Source organism: Mustelus asterias, chromosome 1 (genome assembly GCF_964213995.1).
Source record: "Mustelus asterias chromosome 1, sMusAst1.hap1.1, whole genome shotgun sequence".
Taxonomy (NCBI): Eukaryota; Metazoa; Chordata; class Chondrichthyes; order Carcharhiniformes; family Triakidae; genus Mustelus; species Mustelus asterias.
The window spans coordinates 154,844,370-154,858,817 of record NC_135801.1 but is presented as its reverse complement, the minus strand read 5'-3'; the positions used below and the strand labels follow the sequence as shown (position 1 = coordinate 154,858,817).

The following is a 14,448-nucleotide window of genomic DNA, read 5'->3' as shown; positions in this document are numbered from 1 at the left end:
GCTGTCTAACTTTTCTTCCATCCATCATTAGATTCTTCCTTTTTTTATTCTTATACACTTGTCTCAGACAGAATTAATAGATGGTTATAATCGGTGTCAGGACAAATAGTAATCAAGATATATTATGATATGCTAAAGCCCAATACCATAACTCATCAGGTCAGTATGAAAATTGTTGTTGATACTGTCTATTACATTGATATTGACGTTTATCATAACTTACTTGCAACTTAGTAAATTATTCAATACTTCAAATTACAAAAATAGCATGAACATAAGAACATAGGAAATACGAGCAAGAATGAGCCATTCAGCCCTTCAAGTCCACTCCGCCATTCAATGAGATCAAGACTGATCTTCTACCTCAATACAATTTTCCTGCACTATCCCCATCTTGTTTGATGATTTTAATACGTAGAAATCTTTCGATTTCAGTCTTGAATGACTGAGCCTTCACAGCCCTGTGGGGCAGAAAATTCCAAACATTTGCCATGCTCTGAGTGAAGAAATCCCTCCTCATCTCAACCCTAAATGGCTTGAAAGTGTGCCCCCAGATTATAGATTCCACAGCCAGGGGAAATATGATCTATGTGTTAATTTATATATTTCTGTATGAATATTCTGATCATACACATTCGCAGTCCACATCATATTTCTTTATATTTAGGATTAATTTTCATTCGACACTCATTTGACACTAGAAACTTTCACATCAGTAATACTGTCATAATGTTAAGCTGGTCCTTGCCTTTTCCAAATCTGCAAAAAAGATTTAACCTGAGAAAACTAATCTTGTGGGATCAAAAACTTTCCAGGCAAACCAAATCAAGAGATAGACCCAAGGCTCTACCTTGATCCAAAAATGTCTTGGTATCACAATATTCCAATACTAACAGTAATCTCACATTAATGTAAAATGGTATGGCACCCTCCGGAATTAGTTGGACCATTCAGTATTTGATCTCCAACAAAATAATTTCATAGCAAAACAAAATTTTGTATTAGCTAATTCTCCTTCTGAGCACTTTGCTCTATATTGTTGTCTTCTCAGAAGTACAATATACTGTTAGATGAACTGACGTGTAGCTTATTGATGGAAAGCAGAGTGGTACATGTTAATTTCTTCTGCCCAGGCTAAGCACTTCATCCAGTGCAAAAACACACCATCCAGTCGTCTAGTCAGGAATTAGAAAACTTAATGTATTGCTGGATAATAACATTGAACTGTCAGGCATCACTGGGATGAGAACTTGAAGACATCGAACGCAGAACAAATATGATACGCGTTTTATTTCTGCGTTGCCTAGTCTTCTAATATCCATCTTTTTGTATTTCCTTTTCTTACAAAATCTGTGCCGGGTGTCTGCTCGGGAATGAACTTAAATGCTTGGCAACACAAAAGAGATATCTCTGGAGTGCAGCATGCTCACTTCCAACCCCCACCCTCAAAACTCTCATTATTGTGCGACACCATGTGCTCCGCAGCAGCCTGTTAATGAGACATGGCAGATACAGCAGGCACACAACTCTCATCCTCTGAAAGGAAGCATTTCCTTATTAAGCTCCATCTCATTACTTTCAGTTTCAGCCATTCAATAGACAATAATGAGGAAGTGTAAGTGCTCGCTCGCTCGCTCGCTCTGACTCAGATGGAACAACACGTGTAATCATCCCGGCACACATTTTTTGCATACATCTTGCACCTCCCATTAGACGTTCTTACTGGCTTTTCCATTTTTTTTAATGTCTGCAATTCTTCACAATGCCCCTGAGTTTCTAGCAGGTCAACAAAGACCAAACTGACCCAATTCATGTAATCAGTGTCTTATTGCCCTGTCTTTCTCACTTTCACATAGACACTCGTGTGCATTCACTTTACACAATAAAATCATATTGTCTGCAATCTAGTGCACGGCATGCAATGAGATTTCTAATGCTACAAATACAATCTGAAACATTGCTGATAAGCATCGTTCAAACGTTGTAAAGATGTTTAAAAGATTTGACAAACACTCTATGTAAGAAATCATTCCAGGAATCATGTTTCTTCCCTACATCCGTATTGCCATAGCTCCCAGATTAGTCCAATAGGCTGCTAAAAAGTTAGAAATTAGTCTTTTTGCAGACTGTCTCCGGCAGGTCTGAGAGCTGCGTCATGTACAGACCAAACCCAAATGAAATGAAACCTTTATTGTTCTGCACAGCCTCATGCATGCAGGATGCCAACAATATCAGATGTGGATGTCTAAGGTTGCAGCATCCCTTTCCCCCATAATGTACTTACCAACTTGAAAATTGATTTCATAACTTCAAAACCAACCAACCAGCCAAACGTTACTGGACAGTGAGGAAATGGATTTAGGGAAATTAAGTTAGAAAAGGCTCTTGTCTCATTCTCTCCCCCTATGTCACTACAAGTGTAACAATACCCAAGAACATGGGTTTAAGTCACGCGGCCTTCTTTGACTGGTATTACAGTGATGAAAAGCAGGAACCGGGTTTTGTTTGAATAATTGTTCTGCAGTGGAGCTACTTTAGGCTGTTTCCTATTTGTTGGTGAGCCGGATAGGATGATGTCATTGACGTTTCGAAAGGCCCTTTAGTAATACAGATACAGCATCCTCGTCACTCCACACACACTGGCGTTAACCTTTAACATGCGAACACAAATAGTGTGTTGTCAGGGATGATACTGCCGGGTGCCATGGAGCTATCAAAAGTGGGTGGCAGCTGAAAGTGCACAAAAGGATGGTGCAGCCTTTATCTTGCACACCATGCGTGCACAAAGATTGGTCTTTCGGCTCTTAATCATTTGTGTCTAATGGCCACCAATTACTGTGTAAACTAATAACATTGCCTAACAATATAACAGTGAAGTGCCCGGTGGCCAAACCTCCCCCCACCTCCCCCCACGCCCCGCTTCAAATGTGATTAGGTTTGTGAAGATTTGAGAATGACAGACTATTACATCCGATGAGGAGGATTAATAAGGATGGTGGTGGTGGTGGGGGGGGGGGGGTCGTTTTTAAAACTTAGAGGGCTGCTTCATAGCAGTGACAGCTGTTGACTTAAATACATCTCTACAATGGAAATGAAACAGGCCATGGGAAAGCTGAAGGCTTCTGTATGATAATAAGTCTTGACAAAAGCCACACAACCCCATGATAGTAGGTGGTTACACGCTGAATACATAACGAATCTCACTACAGCTACCAAGTATAAATCTCAGACTCAGTACTGATTAAAAATATGTGTATAAATACAAACGCAGTGAAAACACAGATTGGATCAGAGGTGGCATCCGGATGGCATTAATCTAAAAACTTCAATCGCAATTTATTTTCCCCATTGTTAGTCTGCTGGGGATAACTCTAATATAGTTTTGCTTTTTGCCATTTATACATCTTTCCGCATGAAACATAATTCTTTCTCATCCTCCATCCACACAGATGTATATGTGTCATTTCTATATAACACAATATTTCTATATATGTGTACAGACACAACTTATTCACAGACCCATATATTTAAGCATATGTAAAAGCATATATGTATAGTGACAGAAGTCGCGGGAGGGACGGGGGGGGGGGGGTGGGGGGTGGGTGGGAGCAGAGACTGATTAAGGCGTGAGAAGAAGAAGAATTAAAGGGTTCGATTAAGTTGTATCGGGTGGTTCTCGAAATTTTTTAAAGGTTGGTCTTCCCTCCAATTATTGTTTGGAGGGGCGGTGGAGGGGGGGGGGGGGGAGGGGGTGAATACGATAAACAATGATCAGGCGCCAGAGTTTTCTTGCAAATATTGCATGGCCCGCGTTACCTCCCAGCCCCAAACCGCGCTGGTTTGTAACACGCCTGCTTGAATCTGTCAGCTTGTTATAAAATATGTATTTCCAGCAGCAGAATTAATCGATGCGAGAGGATGTCACAGCTGATTGCATAAATGACTTTTGAAAGCCAGTCTTAAAATGTCCATAATCACACTACAGTCTTCCCTTGGCGAGATCTGTTTTTTTTTGGTTAAAAAATGCACCCAGGACTATCAAGGCAAGACAGTCAGGGCTCTTTACAAGAAAAGAACTTGTCCACTACCATCCACGTGGCTCATTGTCTAAAGCTGCTCATCTGTACCTGGATATGCTGACTGCTAAAAGTTGTCATGTACTCCTTTATATAGACATCGGTATTCAACCACACGCTAAAAGGGCTACTTAAAGACTCCCTGTGACACAAACGAATAGGTCACTGGTCCGTGACACGACGACCATTCACCAAATTAAACCACTTCTTGCCCCTTTCTCTCTCTCTCAAAGCCGCACCATGTTGGAATCTTTGATTCCACTCTCACACACACACACTCTGTGCAATTTGGAACAAATACACCAATAAATAAAACATACCACGCTGCCAATAATACGATGGACGACTTTCATTTTAGAGTATTATTACTGAAAATCTAAGCAGCGCCTGAGGAGATGCGGCAACTTTTTTTTTCTTTTTGCATGGGAGAGGTAGTGGCTCGGATCCATCACCAAGGCACGGAAACTTGAAAGAATTTCTTGAACTTACCCCAGGTAATGTCTTCTGTTCATGCAGTGCACTCTGGGCCTTCAGAGCAGATTCCCTGGCACAGTACGTTAGGAAGGCACAACCTAATCATTTAATTAAAACATACAAAGACACTGCGATTACAATTTTGCCGTCACCCCCCTTTTTCCCCCCAAATGATTTTACTTTCTTATTGTCCCAACATATGCAATCTGGTGCCATGATCAGTAATGTGCGCCTGACTAGATCACTTGTATGTGATCGACCTATGTCACTAACTCGATTTTACTTGGAATATATTGTTGCATCAACTTTTGCAAATGTGTGTCCTTCTGCATTGTTAGTGCCTGAACAGGGGGTGTAAAAAACACGGTGGAATGTAATATTTATTCTAAAATAACAGAGTCCAATACATATGTGTACCTCCAAACATAGCCCCAACATAGCACTCATATTTGTTGATACTTAAAAATGCTTGGTGCTTTCGGTCCAGATCAAGAGCAATATTTTATTTCATTTAAAAGGGATACTGGATAAAACTCTCGAGCAGAGGACGCAGCCTTTGACATTAACTATTGAGGCTGCGACAATCACCTTTGTATTATGAGAAGTCTGGGCTGTCTGCACAGTGCCATATGTGGTCTGGCAGTGGAAGTTAACCCGCAGGAGTTGTCAGTGCTGATGTAGAGCGCACGACCCACCACCACCACCCCCCCCCCCCCTCCACCACCCCCTCACCCTCATCCAGGAACTTACAACTCTGCAGCTTCATACCAGCCCTGTAGAGTGGGGGAAAGGGGGTTGTGCGAAGGGTGGGGGGGGGGGGGGGGTGGACTCAGGTTCTGACCTAGCTTATTTGCAGGAGAGGCGCAAATGATGCATGTGTGACTGCATGCCATGGAAATAATTCAAAGTCCGAATATTCCCACCAGCCATGGACACAAATTGGACACTGCACTTTTAATTCTGAAATTGAGGGGGCGGCGGGGAGGGGGGTTGGTGGCGGGGAGGGGTGTTGGTGGGGAGGGGGGGGGGGGGAGAGATGGAGACCACAGGCGATAATCTTAATGCCATCAGTGAATAATTATCTGCAGCTTTCAAGAACTAGTGCTTGCAATCACATCACTCGTATCTCTGAAATTTCAATCCACGCTTATTGAAAATAGCAAGCAGTCTTATCCGCGTCTGAGTATGCGGCCGGTGAGCTCATAAATATTGCATTTTAAATTACAGATAACCCAAGGCCCTTTTCATATCTTACTTTTACCACCCACCCCCCATTGCCCTCTCCCCAACACGCAGACTGACGGTGCACCTGCACACCCTTGTGTGCTTTCCTTCATATCACACAGCAGCAGCAGTAGCAGGGTCATTCCGCTTCCCTTTTTGTCAAAAAAAAAATCACCACTACAAATCCTGCAAGTTATTATCCCTGTGTGTGTGTGTGTGTGTGTGAAGCTAGCGTTTAGCACCATCAGTGATCACCCCGCCCCCCCTCCCAATATATAGTTTCAATCGCGCCACCCAAGTCCACCAAATCATTCAAAAAAGAAAATGTATTTAAAAAGTTGTCTTATTCTGACAAAGAAGGTAGAGGAGTGAATCGTTCGAGCCGGAAGCGCTGTCTTTCAGCACTATTAACTCGCGGGAGATTTTTTTCTCTCTCTTTCAAAGAGAGAAGTGCTGGGGAGGCGGGGGGTGCGAAAAATAAAACTAAATGTCTACACACAAAAAGAAAAGGGAGGGAGGGTAAGGGAGGGAGGGAGGCAAACAGCTTACACTGTTCGCCGGCCGCTCTGAAATACTAAGTTGTTTCAATCTGTGCGAAGTGTGCGTGGGAGAAGCTAGATTTCAGCACCCATCAGTTCCCTGGCTTCTTTTCAAATCCCAGATCGCTCCTGCTCTTTTTACACACACACAAAACTATAGGGAACGAGTTGGTGTTACATGCTCTCTCCCAGTAACGCTATCCTTCAGCACCACACCACTGGCTGGCTTGACCTAAACGTTTAAATTGTGAACAAACAAAATAGCCACACTGGGATTGTACCGACTTTAGTAAAGCCCACCCCAACCACCCCCCCGCCACCCCCACTCTGTCTCCCTGAAGTGGCTCCGAGCGCTGGGGGAGAGTGCTGAATGTGTACAGACCCTTGTGCATGCCGGTGAAGCGATCCTTCAGCACCGTGAGCTCATAGATCTTGCCAAATTCTTCAAAGAGGGGCTTGAGGTCCTTCTCCTCCAGGTTGCGGGGGATCTGGCCGATGAAAAGTTTGATGGCGTCGTGGTCCTTCATGGGGATGGTGCTGTTCTGGCTGTGGCTGAGTCCGTTCATAGGCCCGTTGGCAGTGCTGATCTGGATGTTGTTGTTGAGGCTATCTGCTTGCTGCTGCACGCCGTTCGTTAACGTGGCCATCTTTCTCCCACACTGCGTGACGTCAGGCAACTTTCCTTTACATTGACTCGGCCGTTTAAACAGACTGGATGGGCTCAAGGTCGGCGCAGAGCCGGGGTGGAGAAAAGCAGCCTCTCCCCTCTCTCTCTCTCTCTCTCAATATCCACCACCACCCCAGACAGTGGTAGCTTCCAGCCATAAAAAGGCAGCTTGCGCACGTTCCATTTTTTCCCCCTCTCCCTGGTTATAATAATAAATCCCTTCCCTCTTTACTACCAAATAAAAAGGGAACACAAAAGCGCTTTGACAACAAATGATTTCACGGGTTGGGTTTCTCTTCCCCTCCCCTCCCCCCCCCCCCGCCACCCCCCTCACCTCCACCCCAAACTATTATTTTCCATCCGGATCGCTGGTGAAATGTATTGGAAATGCAATTGTGAATGTTGTTGGAAGGATTAGATGTGATATTCTGACCATTTCGGGCTATTTGCACTGCACAATACACAATATTTTCCTTCACTTTCATGTTGTGTGCGGAGGTCCCCAACTCATTCTTCGAAAGCATGTGATTACGGGAACAAAGAGAAACGGTCCCAGCCTTTGAGAGCTGGGGGGCTGGCATTTTATTTTTGGAAGGGTAATGGGGTGGTGGGGGTGGTGGGGGGGGAGTAGAACTGGGATTTTTTTTGAAAGGGGATGGGGGGGGGGAGAGATGTCCAAATCAGTTGCTGAATATGAAAACTGAAAGATGATGGCATTTGATTTTAACATTACTGGGCAATTTCTTATTATTGAGTTGATGTATCTGTGTTTTTTGGAGGGGGGGGGGGAGTGGGTTGCGAGAAAGAGAGGGAAGTGTGAGGCTAACGAGCTGGTGTTTTGATTAAGCCGACTTTACTCCTGCCTCGCATTGTCACAGAAAAGCTCCAGCGATGTCGACCCCCCTGTTTAAATCAAACACAATTCTTTTAACTACCGTTATATTCAGTGGGGAGCGGGTGAGAGGTGGGGAAGGGGGTGGGGAGAAGATGGGTGGTTTCATCCTTCACATCGGATCCCCGCTCTCTCTGTTTGTATTTTGGGGAAGATTTTGTCACGCACTTCCACCTGCTTCCCTGAATGTTTTTAGATTTGCAAGACATAAATAAACTGGGGCGATCAACATCTTAGCCGACAAGGTCCGAGTGAGATCAGATCACTGCTCAGAAATCAATCCAAAACTATTCAAATGGTGATTTAAAATAAAACTTTCCGAGCACCTTGCTGATTTTATCTGCTCCAGCAGACCGAGGGAGGGAGGTTTGGGGCGGAGGGGCATGGGGGGGGGGGGGGGGGGGAGGTGGAGGGGGGTGGGTGGTGAGACAAGCAGACACGCACTCCAGTTTGAAGTACATCTATTGTTAAATACTATTCCAGAGGCAGGCTCTGCCGACTCCAGCCAAGAGATGCGAAGCTTTCCGAAAATGGCAACAAAAACCCCTCCGAACTAAACAAGCTCTTTTTTTAAAAAAAACAGCGACGATCAGAAAGCACCTGAAGGTGCGTTGGCTTCAGATGTATGGTATGATTGTTTTTTTTAAAAGGCTACACCTAATGTTGGTCAAATCAATGCAAGTCCAAATTTACTTCAAGATAAAATCAGTGTATTTGCCGTGGGTGGGTGAGTTGTGAGGGGGGTGGGGGGAGGGGGAAGGATGCAATATTTTACTCTCCACAAAAAGACGGATTGGATATTTGAAGCTTTACCCCGAGTCCTTTCTATTCCAGAGGGACACCTCCCCCCCAAACACACACGCACCCTTTCCTTGTTCTGCTTTTTCACGGATTGCCTGCATTGGTTCCTTCCCCAAGTCTGTCATACATATGTTCTTATACATTTGAAATCTAGATTAAGAGCAACTATAAAGCATTAATGGTGCGTTTGGCGGTGCGTTGGATGTAACTATAACCACCCGCCCTCTAACTTGCAATTTGGTACAGGTTTTTCTTTTTAAATAACAGTGTGGTGGAGGGAAAAAAAATAAAAGAATCGACTTCCCAGAGCTGTCTCTGAAGTGGAGTGAATCTATCTCGGACTGATGGTGTCTCTATCCAAGGTGCTGAAATAGACTCACTCGAATGAAAAGCTGTTAGCAAACACTTTGCCATTTCGCACATACACGCGGGTTGCTAAGGAACGCAGTCTCTTACACTTTATCTTCCTTTTGTGACCAGCACTGTACACACAAATTATTAACAACAATTACGCCTGTTACTCATCCGAGTTTCTTGACGTCAAATCTGTTCAAGTTTCATTGCAGAGAAAGGGTGGGAGAGAGAGAGAGAGAGCGAGAGAGAGAGAGAAACCCTTAGTCCACACGATGTACCGAAACACTGAAGGTTCAGAGAAGGATAGAAGAATCTCTGGCTGGTTGACGCTAATAGACTTCTTTCCAAGCTGGGCTATAGTCTTGAACAAACGACTCAGAAATGGCAGCACTTCTTAAGAGCTGGCTTCTTCCAATTTGCCTTTTTTATAATTTTCCAGCACGCCACATCTCTTTATCTTAGCAAAGCACATATTAAATCGCTTATTTTACCTACAAGGCTGTTTTGGGGGGGGGGGGGGGGGCGGTAAGCGCCGTGGAAAGAGAAAACAACAACAAGGATTGTGTTTGCCTGTAGGTGTTGATGGACTGTGTACATTCTGATTCGAACATCCTCTTTTACTTTAGCTGATCAACATCTCCTTGACGTTTAACTCTTACTCGATAGGGAGAGAGAGAAAAAAATAAAACAAAGTATATTTCCACAGTCCGACAGGGCAGCAAGGGGCTAGTTACAGTTAGCTGAACAGCTATTCCAAGAAACATTTTGAAGGCGGTCACTGATAACACATCCCCCTCTTGGTCAGCCACAACGGGGCCCGGCCTGAGACACTGCAAACAAATGGGTTCAACATTTGGAAGCAGTTTTTTTTTGGGGGGGGGGGGGGGAGCGGTTCTCGAGCCAGGGAAACAACCTGCCTTACTGGATGTAACCTCTTACAAGTCTCCTTTGTGCCACAGGATGGTCGCCCTAATGTGAACCCAGCGAAAGCAAGCCTTCTCAATTCTCCAACTGCGGAATGTGCCCAAGTGTGGAACGTTTGTGAGGCACAGTTGCCTCTAACTCATTCACCGACTTATTGGTAACTGGAAGAGAAAACTGGTGGCGGTCAGTCACAAACTTTTAATTCAATGTAAGGAACTGAATTAAAAGTGGAACTCCACTGATTTATTTACATTTGTAAATCTCTCTCCCCCCCCCCCCCCCTTCCGACAGTATTTCAGCGCAAAACTCTCATATAATAGTCACAAAGTGCTGTGCCTTTTCTCGTTAAACTTCGGCTGTGCACGGCTGTGCATCCCAAACAGAGTGATATAAATTTGTGATAATGAGTACAGCTTAATGTCGATCATAAACAAACTGTAAAAGTGGTTTAATGTTCACTTACTAATAATCCCATAAGTGTATAGCATACAATGTTAGGCAAAAATCAGCTTCTTGTACAGCAAATGTTGATGCCGACACGTATGCTTCCTCCTTTTCAGTGTAAAGCTATTTACTATGAATATTTTAATAAAGGGTGTTTTTCATCAGATTAAACTGTTAACAACTGAGGTTTATCAGTCTGATGCATGCGACTATGCCTATGAGATTTTATATGAAAGCTCTTTTCTGAACATTACAACGCTCCTCACAGCCAGAAAGCAACCGTACTTGTCGTTCTATGTATTTACTTATTAACAACGGGCATAAATTTAAAACATTACTGGGAGTTGACTATCCTGACCTTGAATTGAAAACTATTTCAAATAAACATTGTGAATGAACATTTGTCTGGCTCATCGTTCAACAGTATGGAAAAAAACAATTGCAGGTTGCCTATTCCAGAGCAACTGAATTAAAGACAAAAGTTTTTAAAAAAGTGATTGCTGGTGTTTTCGACAGTTAAATATGACGATCAAATTAAAATGCTTGAACAATCACTTATTTCAGATTTTTATAACTATATCACGGTGCACTGTACATGATACCAAGGGCAAACGGTAATCCAACATTCAGTGTTTGGTAAAGGATAGCATAAAGGAATGGAACTGTTATCCCTGGTATCGAGAACTAATAAAAAAATTCAAGATGTTTCCATGATTACACAATTGAATCCAGTCAACAAAATCTCTAGCTTTTCTTGTTTTTATTGATTTTTAACATCATTCTCTAGTCAAAAGTTATATCAATCTGATTTTTCTGTGACTGCCATGGTTTATGTGCAACTTATACCGCATCAACACAGAACTTAAAAATAACCATATTATTTATATTTAATTACTATATGCTAGAGATTCCATTATCAGCGTTGTAATATATTGTCAAGCCTTTAAATTATGCAGCTTTTTAAATTAAATGTAGAAATAATCTTAACTAATAGCATTTTCCAGTGCAGATTTTCCCATCCAGCTTCAACCCACCATTTGGCACATCTTCATTTTCTTCCAAATAAAGCAAAAAAAAGTAATTTAAATAATATATATTCTGAAAAAAAAAGAAAAATGTTTCCAACATATATTTTGTTTTAAATCAACTGAAAATATTGACTTTGATAGCTTTTAAAATCACAAATATTAACAATTTTGCTAAATTAATTCATGTAGTGCCAATATTTGCATTTTGTCAGAGTGGCCCAGTGTAACAACGTTGTTTTCATTTGAAAACGTTTGAACACTGTTACTACATTGTTGTTTTATTGGCATTTCTTTCTCTTTAGATATTGCACTTCTGGACAGCAAGGCAACCCACGTCCAAGTTTTGGGAGTTACAATTTTTGTGTTGGCCACCATGACATGTTGAAAATGACATGAGGTTGATGTGGTTCAGCATATGATCATAAGAAATAGGGGCAGAATTAGGCCATTTGGTCCATCAAATCTACTCCACCGTTCTATAATGGCTGATAAGTTTCTTAACCTCATTCTCCCATCTTTTTCCCGTAAGATTGATCTCCTTACCAATCAAGAACCCTATCTATCTCTGTCTTAAATACACTCAATGACTTGGGCTCCACAGCCTTATGTGGCAATGAATTCCATAGGTTCACTACCCTCTGGCTGACAAACTTCCTCCTCATCTCGGTTCATAGATCATAGGTTCATAGATTCCCTACAGTGCAGAAGGAGGCCATTTGGCCCATTGAATCTGCACCGACCACAATCACACCCAGGCCCTATTCCTGTAACCCCACATATTAACCCTGCTAATCTCCCTAACACTAGGGTCAATTTAGCATGACCAATCAACCTAACCAGCACATCTTTGGACTGTGGGAGAAAACTGGATCATGTGGAGGAAATCCATGCAGACATGGGGAGAATGTGCAACCTCCGCACAGACAGTGACCCAAGGCTGGAACTGAACCCGGGTCCCTGGTGCTGTGAGGCAGCAGTGCTAACCACTGTGCCATCGTGCCGCCCCAAAGCAAGGTAACAAAACAGGATCTGGTTCTAAAGGGTCGTCCCTTTATTCTGAGGCTGTGCCCTCGGATCCTAGTCACTCCTACTAATGGAAACATATTCCCCAAGTCCATTATTTCCAGGCCTTTAAGTATTCTGTCAGGGTCAATGCTCCCTCATCCTTCTAAACTCCATCGAGTAGAGACCCAGAGTCCTCAAATGCTCAAAGCAGTTTTGCTTTCAAATTTTCCTCTCATAGAAAAGAAGGTGGAAAACCAAACTGTTTTATTTCATTTTATTTTACTTTCCCTATGCTTACATCTCAGTGCATGGATTTCCTGCTTGATCCGTTGTCACCATTGGAAATGCACCTTCAAGCAGCAGCTCATTTCTTGCTATTCTGTAGTAAATCACATTATTACACCAATGTCTTATTTAATATTTCTGGAAATAGTTACTGTGGACAATTTCATAATTGCTTTGTAACATTGCCACATCTGGTTGAGTCACATTTATTCTTGTAGATCGAGGAATAAAGTGCTATGGGGAAATGGCACAGAAAAGGAATTGAGGCTGGCATAGATCAGCCATGATTGCATTGAATGGTGGGGCAGGCTTGAATGGCCTGGGGGCCTATTCGTGCTTCAATTTCTTGTATTCCAAATCAAAATGCAACTTTCTGAACAAAATGCGGATCCTGCATGAATCATAGGGAACGTGCTTCAAGGGATTTGTGAACAAATGAAAGATAAATAATAGCAATTACATTTGTAAATAGTTCCTAATCAGGCCAAGTATCTCAAATCTCTTCACACAATGGTTTATGTTTTTTCATATGTGGTGGCTCTTGCATAGATAAATATAAGATTTTCTTAACTATGTTCTATAATTAGCCAGATAATGAATGGTTAATTTACAGTGGCATTAATTGGGGAAACAATGTTGGCCAGAACATTTGGACAGTTGCATGCATTTCTCTGACTTTTGCCATGGCATTTTTAATGTCCAATGTAATAATCACAATAAGAAGCCCAAAGTCAACATTTTATTTCCACCCCTGCAAGCAATATTCCTTTCATATTACACTGGAATATCATTCTAGATTACAAATTCAAACTATGAAAGGGCATGTGAGTCGTGGCCCCCTGAACCATATCAAAACTAACCTTTCTTCTATGGTAGCACACTGTATCTGCATCAGAAAGTAATGGGTTCAAGGCTAATTGGAGATATTCAAACAATATAACCTCTGCAGAACAGAAGGAGGCCATTCAGCCCATTAAGTCTGCACTGACTCTCCAAAGGGCAACTTACACAGGTCTACACCCCCCCTCCCCCCCCGTGCAATCCCCATAACTCCACGTGTTTCCCATGGCTAATCCACCTAACCTACACATCTTTGGACACTAATAGACAATTTAGCATGGTCAATCCACATAACCTGCACACCTTTGATTGTGGGAGGAAACCGAAGCACCCGGAGGAAATCCATGCAGAAACAAAGAGAACATGCAAACTCCACGCAGACAGTCACCCAAGGCTGGAATGGAACCTGGGTCCCTGGTGCTGTGAGGCAGTAGTGCTAGCCACTGTGCCATATTCACATGCATCTTGGTAGATTGAACCAGGGCAGGACTTACTCAGTTAATGGTAGGGCATTGGGGAGAGTTACAGAATAAAAAGATCTAAGGGTATATGTCCATAGCTCCTTGAAAGTGGAGTCACAGGTGGACAGAGTGGTGAAGAAGGCATTCGGCATGCTTGGTTTCATCGGTCAGAACATTAAATACAGGAGTTGGGACGTCTTGTTGAAGTTGTACAAGACATTGGTAAGGGCACACTTGGAATACTGTGTGCAATTCTGGTCACCCTGTTACAGAAAGGATATTATTAAACTAGAAAGAGTGCAGAAAAGATTTACTTGGATTCTACCAGGACTTGATGGATTGAGTTATAAGGAGAGGCTGGATAGACTGGGACTTTTTTCTCTGGAGCATAGGAGGCTGAGGGGTGATCTTATAGAGGTCTATAAAATAATGAG

At 42.7% G+C, this 14,448-nt stretch overlaps 1 protein-coding gene across 47 annotated transcripts in view; it reads right to left on the bottom strand.

The window, feature by feature from the left end:
• celf4 (CUGBP, Elav-like family member 4) overlaps positions 1-6,960 on the bottom strand; it is a 1,189,091-nt gene extending 1,182,131 nt beyond the window's left edge. For 33 of the 47 annotated variants that reach the window (XM_078221047.1, XM_078221150.1, XM_078220968.1 and 30 more), the window contains exons 1-2: positions 6,696-6,879; positions 4,566-4,648 (exon numbers count right to left, since the gene is read on the bottom strand). In XM_078221047.1, coding sequence (XP_078077173.1) covers positions 4,566-4,648; positions 6,696-6,879 — 267 coding nt within the window. Of the gene's footprint in view, positions 1-4,565; positions 4,649-6,695 lie in introns of all 47 variants that reach the window. The other 14 variants (XM_078220798.1, XM_078220789.1, XM_078220922.1 and 11 more) reach the window with 2 other exon arrangements.
• Positions 6,961-14,448: the final 7,488 nt, after the last annotated feature.